General features: G+C 40.2%; 1 protein-coding gene across 1 annotated transcript in view; it reads left to right on the top strand.

Moving 5' to 3' along the window:
- PTPRG (protein tyrosine phosphatase receptor type G) overlaps positions 1–14,721 on the top strand; it is a 408,497-nt gene that overhangs the window by 84,979 nt on the left and 308,797 nt on the right. The window contains exon 2 of the mRNA XM_056334994.1: positions 5,407–5,511. Coding sequence (XP_056190969.1) covers positions 5,407–5,511 — 105 coding nt within the window. The remainder of the gene's footprint in view (positions 1–5,406; positions 5,512–14,721) is intronic.

Raw genomic sequence — 14,721 nt, 5'->3', positions numbered from 1 at the left:
AAATTGCCCAGAGGACTGAACTGTTTTCAGCAGAGTGTGTGTTACAGTGTATAGCATTGTGGTGTCTTCAGCTTACCTGCTTCTCTTTAGCACAGTTTGATTAAAAATACAGTAAGTGCACCTAGATAAAGATGCTGCTTTTCTTCAGCTAGGCTTGCTTGAAGCTTTAGGCTTGCAGATGGCTCAGTGTCTTGGCTCAATGATCTCTTAAACTTCATTTAAGAGATGATACAAAAGTCCTTCAGGTACTGTTTCTGTGCCCCCTCCACCTTGTAAAATGCAGTGTTGGTTGTGCAGTCTTCAAGGAAAAATTACAGGCATTGATTTGGTACAGAACTAATTGCTAGCATTCCTTCTGATTTGGTGCGGTTTTGCTACACACTAGCAAGAATTTATTTTTAAATTCCGTGCCTTAAGTGTTTTCATAGTGTGACACTGCTCCAGGTTCCAATAGCCATGTCTCTTGGCTCCACTTGCTTTCCAGTGGTAGCAGCAAGTTAGACTACATCAGTTAAAAAGCATGGCCATGTTAGGGACTAGGAGTAAAACTGATTCAGCTCCTAGTGTAATCCAGTGGCAAGTCACGGAATGATTATGAGCTGGGCAATCTGTTTACCTTTGACTTTGTACCATTTTAATCGGAACAGCTGAAAACAGATTTGAGTGCAATCCTTGTCTTCAAAGAAGGCTTAGAAGAATCCATGTTTGGCACACAATCTAGTTAATCTACCATCATAACTAATGATTTCACCATTCAGACATAAAGTATCGACCTTAAAGGATTTTCCTTACATAGCTGATGGCTTGATACCTTTTAAACACTAATGCCAAGGGTATAATCTCTCTGAATAGTATAATAGCTTTATATTTAAGGTAGATTGGGGATAAAATTTTGTGTTTTCATGTGAACTATGAATACCAGTAAGGTATTCAGGCAGGAATTACGTTATCGTACCTCTGAGGGCACTTATCAAATAATTTTTATTGGAAAGTTAATACATTGAGACGGAGTGAATGGAAAGCTGATCAGAATGCTAAGGCATGTTCCAGCATTGCATTGCTTTTGCTGCCTGCAGATATGCAGCATGGGTTGATTCATTTAGCACATCATCTAAAATCATGTAGCGTTCAGTACCGATTAGAATTATATGAAATTGTGTGTAAGAGATTTCTCCATGTTAGCTCTGAAGGATCCTCTATTCCTTGCAGAAGTAGTTCTGATAGGCACAGCACAACTCCACTGACTGCAGGTGTTACGCTTCATAGGTGCCAATACTGCACCAGCAGCCAGAGGAGTTGCTCAGGATTTAATTTCACGCTTGTGTATCTGAGTGTAAGATTGGTCCCCTTCTCTTCTAATCGTGTATCTGCAAGTCTCAGACCATATATTATAGTATTCATTACTCCTCTTCCATTAGCACTGGCATGATGTATCAAATGAAACCTCACATGGCAAGGGCTTCTGCTGTCCCTTTTCTTTCCCTCTGCCTCCTGATGCATGTATGTGCCCATATTCCAGCCCACCCCTCTATGTTGGCTGCTGCATTTTGAGCCTTGTTCCTGCCCCTCCTATTGGCCTGATCTCCACTTCCCCAGCTTTTCAAGGGTTCCCAGAAGAGTGGAGCTTCCCTGTGTCTCCTCTGTGCTGGGCCAGCACATCTAATTGCTGGCTCTTCATCAGCATCCAGTTTTGCAGGAGTGGAGCAGGAAACCACTTGGCTGCTCTCAGTTCTTGAGCTGTTAACTGTGTCCCAGCTGAAAAAGTCTTGTGGAAACCTGTAGCGATTGGTGCTAATGTAACTTAACGTTCTTAAATATTTTCCTCTAAACTTGTTTGGATGTTAGAACCACCAGAAGATACCAATTGAGTTAGTCTTTTATTTGCATGTGTAGCTTTTGAAACTGTGGAACTGAGCATTTCACAAAATAGAATAAATGTACTCTAATGGCTGGAGCTGAACAAAGTATTTCAGCTGTATTTATTTTCAGTGAAAAAAGTAGATTCAGGAGCACTGAGATGGCTGTTAAATTTTCATTGGTAGTATCAAGTTGTTTTGGTTGGAAGGTGCACCTCCACCCCCACCCTCAAAGTCTGGAAAAAGTAACAATTCTGCCTGAAATACGAGATGGTTTTGATTTATGAAGCAGTTTCTTTTTTAAAATAACTTGTCTTGAATGCTTTGGCTCTTCCGAACTTCTACCTGAAAAGCCACTGTTCTGTACTTTGTACTTCTTCAGTGTGAGAAAGTCCAGTGACCCCAGTTGATATAACGGAACAAAAGCACCATGAGATTGAGTCTGTGGTTTCCTGATGACCTTACCAGTATAAGATATATTGCCAAAAACAGCTATTTGTTCCCACAGTGTGTTCTTGGAGTGTTTGTGTGGCCCCATCCAGACATGCGTGGTCATACAGTGAACAGACGAGGCAATGGAGCTGGCTTAGGGAAGAAGGTGGTGTCCTGATTTCTGATAAGAGACACACCATTACCTTTCTAGTTCACAGGCTTGCCGGAGATCTTGACCTGTCATCCTCTTCCCAGAGTTTTTGCAGCTATCCAGTTAACATATATCTTTTCTGCATTGCTAATGACTACTGAATTATTGCACGTTTGTAAAGGGATGATTGACATTAATGCTGGGCTGCCTAAAAATGATGCAGGATTTTACTTAGAACAGGCTGTTCCAATTTGTTTCTTTTTCAGTCCTACAGAAGATGTTTGGTGGTATAACCAGCAAGCTCCTTCCCACAGTTCTATTGACATATACTTCAGCTGCCCTCTTGGTTTGTAACATCCTTTTTAGTGGGAATAAATTTGTGTACAGAATGGCTCTTCACCATTTATAAGTATAGATAAATGTACAGATCTATTAAGTGTCTATGCAGAAAACTAAACCTGCATATTTTTACAAGAATGTCAGGGTTTTAATTGCATAAATAAGATGCTGACTGAAGCAAATGTTCTATTTTATATTAAGGTTAGGCATGAAGGCTTGGATTTGCATAATTTAATTTTCTGCACAGAGGATACTGAAAATCAATGGTATGATTCATAGCCACATCGTGGTTGCCATGTGGCTTTTTGATGGTTCAAGCTACGGGAGTACAAAGGGGTTTAGAACTTCAGATGGTTTGCATTGACTCAGAGCCTTTTTACTTTGAACAAATATAGATTATTTAGATGTAGTTTCTTTCGTCTGATGGTGAGTAAGCCAGAGAAGGGCTCACTGGGCAGGTACCTGCAGGAGTACCTTATTCCTTGTAGGGGGCAGGGTGAAATCTTTCATCTGCCTGCAGGAATCAATTTTTCTGGGTGACAGAAGCCTCACATCTATTTGCCTCCTCTATGTAAAGGATGCTTGGAAGAAAGCTGCTGTTGTCTTTTATTTTGTAATAAGGAGAGTCTGTAGGTGTATTTCTCAGCACATGTGATATGAAAGTGAATAATTGGACCTTTTTTACTGATAGCATTTACAGTCATCCACTTAGTTTATTCCGATGTTCTCTTCCTTGGGACTTTCATGGTCTCTGATCTTTGCTCAGGTTTTTGGATTTTTGTTTTGCTTCCCCTGCCTCCCTGAGAGGGTGTGGGTCTCCACATCCCTTACCTGTTCGTTCCTGCTGAAATGAGCGTCTGTTGCCCCCCAGCCAGATAGACATCTTAAGGTAAACCAGAAGAGGAATGTGATGATATTGTGTTGCCTACAAATCCTGGTAGCATGACATGTTCCAGTGTTTCTAGTTTGCAGCCTGAAGTGAATTAGCATTTAGGAAGTTGCCAGGAAATCTGGAAAACTCATTCAAATCAGAGGCTCACAATAAATTGCACAATTAGTACCTTTGCTTGCACAAGAGAAAATTTGGCAGCAGCAAACCTGTAATAGCTTTCCTGAGACTGAATGACTTTCTACCACTTCAGGATTCCAGAATCTGCAGAAATCCATGATCCATGTTGTGGAGTGAAGGTTATCTATAGAGCCGTATAGCGTACATGGATAGTCCTCAGACACAGCATGCTCTTTGCTACTCTGATACTGAAGAGGTGTCACCCAGAAGCTTTTCTAAAGGGAAAGCAAGCCAAATGCTGACTTAATGGTGCTTGATGTTCAGTAAAGTCCTGTTACAAGCTTAGCTTCAGCCCAGATGTGGTTGACCTGGAAACAGAAAGGAATATGGTGCTTGGTGACTGCATATGGGTAGCAGTACTTTACATTGTTTTCTGAAGTTTTAATTTGCATTATTCAGCTTGTTTATTACCAATCAAACAAGTGGTTTGGAATCAGTTGGACTTAAATTGCCATAAAGCCAGTTGTTGCGTATTTGTTCTTTGTTTGTGGATGTAAGGTCGGGTTTTTTTTGGTTTGTTTGTGCGTGTTTACTATAGCAGAAAAGTTTTTGGTTGAGGTGCTCTGAGAAAAAATAATTGGATCTATCATAGACTTTCTCTTGACATTTGTGAATTTACATACGTCCAGTTTGGTTCAGTCAGATGCATAGAAACAATAAGAATTTTGCATGTAAAAAACTGAAATGACCTTATGGAAGTTAAGCATTCCTTTACAAGAGAAAATAATATATGGTTTGATGTATAAAAGAAAATCCTGGGATGCAATGTAGGATGTGTTCTTATCTGTTTTGGTTGATGAATTTAATTTGTTCTAGCTTGTGAAGTCTTACAAAGATTTTTTCATTACTGGCTTCTCGGTTTCATGTTGCAAGGCATTGGTATTGCAGCTGGCTATTTTGTCTGACATATGCAACCTTCCTCAGGCTAGAAGGCAGGGCTACATGTCTGTCTTGCTTCAGTGAATTGCATGAAGTGATGTTACTCAAGGCTTGCTTGTATTGGGACTGCTACCCAGTGTGCTGTGGACTCAGGTCCGGGGGCTCTGCATGGAGGAGGTTAATTCAGTCCTGAGTGAATCAGTTCTACGTGGGATTTTCAGATGAGTTTTAAAACAGGTACAGTTATGATAACCAGGGTAACACTGTACTGGCATATTACACACACTTGCATCTGTATTCTTCTAAGGATCTTGATAATTTTGGTGTTGAATTACAATTAGGAGCTTGGTAACCACTAGCAAAGGAAGCTGTCTTTTGGGTCTGGACAGAGGAAGCTTGGTCAGATGACTTGGTTCATACTTGTCTATATTGGAATTTCTTTATGGAAGTTACTGGAGTTATGCAGGCATGTGCCAGATCAGAATAACGCCATCAGTGAGTCCTGGCTTCTGTGAATCATCTTGGGATGGTGGGTTTTCACGGGTGAGGAACATGCCTGTTAAATGTTTTCTAAGCAATGCCAACTTTGTAGTCTCTTTTGCAAAGATTTAATCTCAACAGTGTAAACTCTAGGGAGTAAATAGCACTTTCTTAATGATTTATGCTTTTTCTCTTTCCAGCTCTGACTGAAGGTTATGTTGGTGCTCTGCATGAAAACAGACATGGTAGTTCTGTGCAGATACGGAGGCGAAAGGCTTCGGGGGATCCTTACTGGGCATACTCGGGTGAGTTGACTTCTTCAGAGGACTGAAACATAAAATATCTCCAAAATCAAATTGTTTACTTGCTTTTTGCTACTACTATGCTCAGAAATAGTTTAGATTAGATTTACAGTGAATTTTCTTCTGCTGACTTCCTTGCAAAACTGCCTCTACAGGCATCCTCTTCTTTCTTGCATTTATGCCATTTACCTGCAAGATTTGCCTTGTTATTTTGTTCCTTCTCTGCCTTCTTTTAGTTTAACGCACCCTTAAAAAGGCATCCTCTCACAAATTTTTCTTTACTTTTCCTGTCCAATCAGTACATTCTCAAGCTCATAATTTGCTTACCCTGTCAAGCCATCTAGGAAGACTGAAGGCATCCATATATATATCCAGATGAAAAAAAAACAAAAACAAGCAAACAAAAAAACCCTAAATATTTTACAATTATTTCCTTGTATGCATATATTTTTGCGGTAGCATATAATAACGACAATGAGACCTGTCAGTGCAGCATCACACCAGGATGCATGATGCTGAGAAGGCAGGACATTGGGAGGGTATTTGATTGTTTGTCCCACTGCTCTTACAACTCTTATGGAAAACCTGATGTGTCTGCACAATTTTGAAGTGCCACAAATCAAAATATACTTCAGAGTGATGTCTTTGATGTATGGTTTGATGGATGGTTCAGGTCTAGAAAATTCCAAGCCTGTATTTGAAGTTGTTAATAAGATTTCAAGTTCTTGGTTTTTTTAATAGCTATGTTGACTCTGGGGGAAAATGTCTAATATCTAGGAAGTTTTTATTTCAAGATTTCAAACATCGTAATGCTTTTTTGTGTTTTTTTTGTGCTTGCTTTTTTGGAAGACCTGAGATGCATTTCAAACATTTGGTGCTCATCAGAGAGGAATGTTGTGCGGGCCTGCTTTTAGCAGAAGGAAAAATACTACTTTCTAGGAAGACTGAATACTGATACCAGATAAACAGACAAATGTTGATTTTTAACTGCCAGCTCCTTTCTTTTATACAGACCATAAATTTCAGTGGAAATGAAATTTTATGGGTATACTTAGATGTTGTTTTCCATTGATGTACAAAATACCAAAAGTCACAAGATTTCTCTATTAGATCTCTAAATACAAGGTATCTCAATGTAGTCGGGCAAGAAAAATTAAATAGTAATGTAGGACAAATGGGCGCTTTTGTTAAACTTTGAGATTATCAGATGGACAAATGTTGCCACAAGATATTATTTCCATATTGCAGCTTAAAATAACTTCAGATTTTTTAAGCCCCCAAACTCATTAAGAGTAGAAATAAGAAAATAGAGGAAAATTTGTATGTTGGAATGAATGGCCTGTTCCTATCTGCTGTCTTGTGTAAAATATTACAAGTTAAGTTCCACTTGGCAGGGTTTTTTTTGTCTGTGTCACCAAAAAATGTACAGAAAGATGTCCTTCAACCAACCAACCACACCAAAAAAAAAACCCCAAAACCCCCAAAGCAAGCAAACAAAGCATAAACCCCCCACAAATCTATCTAACACCAGTTTATGCATAGACAGTTTTCCTAATTCTATTTTTGTGATGGTGGTGTTTTTCCTTTGAGTAGTATCACTTGTTCACCCCTCTAAAAAAGCTTTTACCACCCACAAATCCTTTTTAGATTTATGTCAAAATAAAATGTATAGTCCTGATGTGTAATTACACCTTACCTTTTGGGGTTTTTCATAGTTTTGTCTATTGATAAATCTCCCGCTTCTATGAGGAAAATAGTCAATCTGTTTTTCAGAGAACAGATAGTGACTTCTCAGCTGTCAATCACATGCCATTCTACCTGATTAGTGCTATCTAATTAGAACCTTTTAGTCACTATTGCTGATAAAAGGAGTAAATTAGGAGATGGAAAAGGTGGGAATGATATATTTACCAGCACTTGTCAAGAAACCAGAAGAGGGTGTAATATCATTTCTTAGGATGCTTTGTCAGGCTACTGTTTGAACAGGGTGATTTGAAGTGGCATTCCAGGCAAATGTGGTTTGGGACAAAGTATTCCAGCTGCAGAACCTGGGTCTTCATCCATGGTTTTGTGACTTGAGGTACACGTGGGAGCAAACAGCCTGCGTACTGTATGCCCTGGCTATGTGGGTCGTGTGTGTACTGCATCTGAGCAAGAGAATCTTGGAGGTAGATGAAGATCTGGTGTCCTGAGCTGTGTTGTTGTTCCTGCCTGCAAGGAGGAGCAGCTTTGCCCTGCTGAGCCCCACGTGTGCCTGGGAGCAGGAGGGACAGGGCCATGTGCTAAGTGTGAATGCAGGCAATGATTTGGGTTGTGTCTGAGAGGGAAAAGACAAGTAGAGATTCTAAAGGAATTTTCCAGGGTTGATGCTGTGTCCTACAGAAGTCTCAGTACTTCAAGCATCTTCCTGAGAAAGGGACGAAATCAAGATGGCAATCAGATGGCGGAAAGGAGCCTAGCCTGTGCTCCGTTAGAAACGGGATGTTTCTATAGGCTGCTGCTTCGTCATGGCTTTTTATATGTAGGAGTCTCTCCCTCTCTCTTCCCCTCACTTGGTTCCTTCCAGCTCTATGTGGGATGTTCAGCGTCCCTTATCTGATGTTTTTTGTCCAGATTTGCTCACTGAGGCGACCAGAAGTAATGAAAATGCCTAGCTTCTGTGTTTAGGTTGAAGGTGGGAGTAAATGGTGAGCCAGATGCCAGACAGATGTTTGTTTCTAGCAGAGCACAGTGAGGAGGATGACTATGTTATCTGTTTCTCCTTGATTCCTCATTCTCCAGAATATTTCCTAGGAACCTGAGCAGGGCTTGACTAAGCAGTTTGTGCTAACAACGATTGTCCTACGGGCAGGGTTTTGGACATGACTAGGAAATATACATCAAATGAGCCAATGGAGAGTGGAAACTTTACTCTGCAGTAAGCAATTAGCCTGTGCCAATGGTTTCCAGACTCTTCTACAAACATTATCTGGTAGGCTGCTTCCCTTTCCTATCCTCAAATGATTAGGCCAGTTCCCCTCCGGTTAGTTGTACAACATCTGCTGGCCCAGCCCCAGCAATTACAGACAGGGAAGAAAGTTATGTTAGACTGTGCGCTCGTGAATCTGAAGTTTCTTCTAAGGGAATTTGCCAAATGGAGTAAATGATCTTAAAGACCTTTTCCAGCCTAAATGGTTCTACAATTCTACAAATAGAACCAGGACAGCTTCCAACAGCTGTCAGTGGACAGCTATCTGTTGAACCCCAATATTGACCCGCACGCCTATACGTCTGCTGGGTCTGCATTAGGCAACTGTGGCTTTATATTGATTTTGATTGAGCGGTACTGATTTATAGCTGCAGAAGCCTCTTTACATTTATAGCTGTGCCTGCCTGCTTGCAGAGAGCTTTTGTATTTTGGGGCTTAAGTATTCTGTAATAAATCCTGGTCAGGGTGGAGAGGTCTGAATGCAGCCAGCCAGTTGTGGCTTTCCTGCCCAGGGGTGGAAAAAGGGCATAGCCTTTTTGCTATGGCAAACAATTTTGTCGTATTGCAATATGCAAAAAAAAACAAAACAAAACAAAACAAAACCCAAAAAACCCCCAAAAACAAACAAACAAAAAAAAACCAAAAAACCCCCACCCACTATTGCAATATGCAAAAGCCATATTGCAGAGAGCCCTCAGTCTTTTCTCTTCCACAGGATATTATCTGTCCTATGCTGTTCTTTTAGAGTAATTCCTCTGTAGCCTGTAGGAAACCCTTCTGTGGCTCCATGCTCTTGTGGAGGGTGGATGGTCCAGGAGCTGGTTTAAACTCTGGAGAATCAGGAATTTTCCTGGTTTCATAAGAGATCTGTAGCATTATTGTGTGCTGCCTGGTAACAGTGCTCCTCTCAGGCACAAGAGTTTAATGTGAATAAACCTTAATTATTGATCAGGAGTCAGACAGCCCTTGGGTCTGTAACATAGGCACCTACATACCTAAATGTCCTGTGACAGGACCCCGTGAGCCGCAGTGCCCTGTGCTCATACTGCATGTGCCCTGGACAGAGCCACGGAGCCAGCACCACAGAGCTCTTGCTTCACTGGCTGATTGTAAAGAAAACTATTTTTAAGCCTTATAAAATAAGCCTGTTGTTATAGTCAGAAGTGTGTCTGTAGACATTTATTCCAGCTCAAAAATAAAACTTGCAAAAATAAAGACTAGATAATTAAATGAAGAAGGCCCATTTTAAATGGGTTCTGTCAAAAAGGTAGAAGGCAACACAATCAGCCTTTCAGAACAAACTTCATTATGTCTACACTAGCAGCTCTTTAAACCAAATTCGGAAGTGAGCAAACACTGAAAACCAAAGACTAAACTTGTCTTTAAGTAGGAACTGTAAAAGTGAACAGACTGAAATCTCCTAGATATTCTTTTTCAGATTTTTGAGGAAGCTCCAACTACATTTCTAGCAGGGTTTCTCTGCGTGTGTGTATTTGTATGTGTTGCCGAAGTATTTATTCCATGATAGTGTCTTATGGTTTGCCAAAGACTTCCTAAATTGCAACTGGCCCCATTACTTGTAGTCTAACAGGAATGTGGGATAGGTGCAGCACAGTCAAAGCAAGAAGTAGGTATGAATGTGCTTCAGTGTAGTCTTTTAACAATAATCTTTTCCGTTAGGCTAACCACTGAATGGACAAGTTTGAAATGATTTCTAGGACATCCTTATAATTGCCACAGAACTCGGTATGTTTCTAATACCCGCAGTAGTGACAGTAGTTCGGGTGCCTTGTCATTAGCACAGAAATATTTTTGTAAATACATAAGCTGTTTTTTAAAATAAAACAAAACTTAGAAAGAAATCCTAAAGAAATATGCAACTGAGACATCTAGCAGATCCAGGGCTTTCTGACTAGCCCTCCCTTGTGTAGTGTATGCTACTTCAGAGCATAATATTCCAGATATTTAAAGATGCCTCTCAATGTCAAATGTTGCATCTGTTGACGCTGAGAACACTTTGCTGGTGACCTGAGCAGATGCTCTTTAGCCTTGCAGTAGGCTGAAAAAATGAATAGTGAGAAGGTCAGGACTTTAGGAGGAGATTACAGTATTGGATATTGATGCAGATGCTTGTATCTTAAGTGCTAGTAGCTCTGAAGGGACTATACCTACTCACAGCTGCTTTTCTGAAAAACTATTATGTAAAACTAATGTGACAATTATTGCATGAGATTGTGGAAAACCAGAAGTGGCTGTGGGGAAATGTTCCTCCTTACTGGGTTACCTAAATCAGGAAACTCCTTTTTGAGCCTTCAGATATGTGATATCTAATTATTAACATATGTGATCTATGGATATAGAATGGGAGTTTGCACTGTCCTGGGGCAGGATGTTGTAGGTGATGGTGCTTTTGTTACCGGAGTTTCCCAGTTGAGTTGTGGTGCTAGCACTGGCGGGGCTTGTGTGCCTTGCTCTCTTGGTGACTGTTCCACTGATCAGCCTTACTGTTGGAAGCTGACTCATTCAAGGAATGCTCTATTTTAAGTAATCAGAACCATCTGAGTTTCTCAGAGAACAAAAAAGCAGACAGTAGCCAAGCATGTATATGTGTTGGGGTTTGTCTGTTGACTTAACTATGGCTTTGTAAAGAGAACCCATGTAGAAAATGCATACAGTTGTTTTTCTCTTTAATCTTATGGTGTATTCAAGGCATCTCTTTCCTATTTGTGTCTTTGATCCTTCATTTTCTGTGTGAAATTATTAGCACTACATATGATGCTTCTGTTCTTTTTCTGTGTCCTTACTGATGTGTTTTCTGTCGAATATGTGGGATCCTTTCTCTCCAAGATACTATGCAACTACCATGAACATTAGTAGAAGTTAATAGAAGAAAAGTAGGCTTCACAAGAGTAAGGGATGTGACCCCGTGAGTGAGGAAAAGTGTCCATTAAGAATAGGAACTGTGGCCATGCTGTCATGCTAGTGGGCACTAACTGTGTGAATGCTTTGTTCCGCAACACTTAGACTGTCACTGCTGTCCTTTAAGATGCTATTATTTAAAATACAACTGGTGGGGAATATAAGAATTGAGTGTTCATCTCAAAAGCAATTGCTGGCATTAAAACAGGGAAGATCAGTAAAGGTTATTTCCTGAAAGAATAGCAAATGGTGTTAACTGTGATGAAATGTAACTTGGTGATGTTGTTCGTAAATGTGTGAATTTCTCTCTCGTTGCTGAGTGTTCTATTAAATAAGCTGCTAATGTGAATTAGACAGGAAACAATCAGCACATAGTAAGGAAAGCATAAAGACTTATTGAGCTGAGAAGTAACTAATGGCCTATTTGCCATGGTCAGTATTTCATTCTTTCTGTCCCTCAGAATAATAAATCTTGATATTGACCAAAACTCTGGCATACCACGTGCGCAGTTATCGTTCCACTGTAAGACTACTCATCTCTGTTAAACACAGGATGCTCAAAATGAGTAGGTTCTGGCTCTTTCCCTTCCTCACTCATTTAAGCTGACTTTCTAAAGAGGAACTAAGCTGAGAGGTCTACGAAAAGTATTCCCATTAATATCTGATCTGATCAGTAAACTGAGCCTTGAATATTTTATCTCCATTCCTCTGAGATGATTGGTAGTCTTTGCTGAACCCTGCTGAAGCCAGCTGTGTTGCATTTGTTTTCATGTGCAATCCTATTAGAGTAACAGTTGTTCCAGAAATCAGCGCTACGCTCTTTCATAACAGAAATGTGGAAAACCATAGCTTGAGAGTCTGCTGTTACTGTCAGTGCATGAACTCTGATTTTTAATGTGCATAGCTAAAGCAAGTGGTATACTGCTGTGTGTTTTCTCAAATAAACAGGAAATACCATCTGTATATTTTGATTGTTTGTATTCTGACGGTACTGGGTCATGAGTCTTCGTGTCCATGGAGCTAGGCACTGTAGAAATGTGCGCTAGACACATACTTGTCTGCAGAACCTGTACCAAGACGTGTCCTTACTAGAGGATGTCAAGGAGAATGCTTTTTATCTTTCTTTAGCTATTCTGCATTATGAAGTAACAAATACAAAATACTATCTTTTGGTTTTATTATGAGAATGAAGAAATGAGTTTTCAAGTTCCTGTCCCTGAGAACAGGATATATCTTCCTAACCATAAGCTAGCATGAATAAGGACTTTACAGTCACGTTTGTGTTGAGTGTTTAACATTAGCAGTCCTTTAAGGAGAGCCAGCCTTGCCAGAGTCCAAGTCTGTATCATTTTTACTAAGCCATATTACAGGGGAACACAGCTCTGATTGAGAGTCTTGTCATTTACTTTGTTTGTCTATTGGCAAGTTTCTAAATAATCTGCTAAGAAAACCTCGGATAGTAATTTAGTTTCTACTTAGACACAGACACGATTTCCTTATTGAATACCATTAATACTGTTTACTCTCTCTTCTTGCCACCTTTTCTTCTGCGGCGTGCTTACAGTTTATTCCAAGTACAGTTATAGTCAATCGTGGTATCCAGTTTGTAATGAAATGGTTGACTGAAATTTTTAAATGTTGGACATGGTTATGGTGAAATTGCTTTCTTTTTTATTTTAGTTCTTATTTGGCAAGGTTCTTTCTGGAAGTTGATGGTTTTTCATTATTTATATACATTAAAGCAAATCTCTGATTTTTTGAATGCTCTGAATTCTTTCTTTGCTGTTTCTTAGTAGATAGGCCTTTGGCAGATGACCAGCTTTGAGAAGCTTAAATATAAGAGGTGCAAAGAGCCGGATGTTCCCTCAACTATCATTCTTTCAAGAAGTTTTCCCTACCACAGTTCAAAAGGATAAAACAACTAGAGCAGATGCTAGATGAAATCTTCAGACCTTCAGATATAGTTGTTCCAATACTATACCAAAGTATTTTTACTTATCACTGCTGCAATCATAGCTCTGGCTATATCTGTGCTGAAGTGAGGAAGCACAAAGAGCTGCTTTTGCTGGAGATGGGGGAACCTCTCACTTCTTTAAACGTACTGTGCTTTTTGTTGCATTTTCTTTCAATGTGAACACTGGGACATTTGTAGAAAACCTCTGGAATGACAACAACCAGCGCACTGTTCCATAAAACCGAAAGTGTGCTGAAGTGCAGCAAAAAGTTGTCAATTTAGCTGATTTCTAGGCATTGAAATAGGAAATAGTATAAAATATTTCAAGCTCCTTAGACATAAAAACATGTGAAATGACTATATTTTAAGCATACAAAAGAAAGATGGAGTATTTGGGTAGCAGCTGTAATACAAGCTCAGCAAATGGACTGGAGAATACATAGAAGGTTGGAGCCTGCTGTTGCCTTGAGGTTCTTGAATGATTGCAGTAATACATTGAACTTCCAGTCTTGATTTCATATGTAACTGAATGCATATAGGAGAATAACAATGGGGAAAAAAGTATGGGAACAGCAAGGATACTGCAGTGAGAAAGAAAGCAAGCAGGGAAGCTTTGAATAGCCTTGTAGTGTGTGGATTAAAAAAAAAAAAAAAAGCTGGCACAAACATTATTGCAATAGTCCAAGCATGAAATAATCAAGGAATGAATCAGAATTCTAGTTGCAGGATATAAGTGGAGTCTTTGTATGAAAGGGCTGAGCAAGGCCAGTACTGCAGTTGATGCAGTAGATGTAAATTTATTTCTGTTATTCTTGTGATGTCAGATGGCTGCTTTGTGTCATTCCAGTTGCTGTTCAGAATATAATCTTCTTTTCAGTATCTCTGCTCCCGGAATTGCCCTATCTTTCCCTCTTCCCAGAAAGTGTCTCCATCTTACAGAATGTGGCATCGAAGACTTGTACTTCTTCAGCATTATGATCCTTGAAAAAAGAGCCCCTGGCTGCCGGAGGAGTCAGTCTGCCCCGCTGGGTTCTTGCAAAGGGATGAGCGAGCAGGAGCAGTGCAGCGGTGGGCTGCTGGAGGGCATTGCCACCCAGCACCTGGCCAGCTGCCCGTGGGGCAGTCTCTGCTGCAGGTGGGCAGAGGTCCCGTGCATTTCTTCTGTGTTGAAGGTCACATGCCTGTCAGTGGAAGGTAGAATTAAAAAGTGTCTCATCTATGGCTGTTCTGAGGTGTCAGTTGGTAGTGCAGTATGAGGGCTTAGCAGTTGAGGGAGAATATCCCTGAGGAATATGTGTTTACGTGGTGGGAACTGAAGGGCAGGACAGTTAAGTAACTTATTTGATAGACCCCATGTGGTGTACGGCAGAGT

The sequence above is a fragment of the Falco biarmicus genome, chromosome 4 (genome assembly GCF_023638135.1).
Source record: "Falco biarmicus isolate bFalBia1 chromosome 4, bFalBia1.pri, whole genome shotgun sequence".
NCBI classification, from domain to species: Eukaryota; Metazoa; Chordata; class Aves; order Falconiformes; family Falconidae; genus Falco; species Falco biarmicus.
This window is presented reverse-complemented; position numbering and strand designations above follow the sequence as displayed.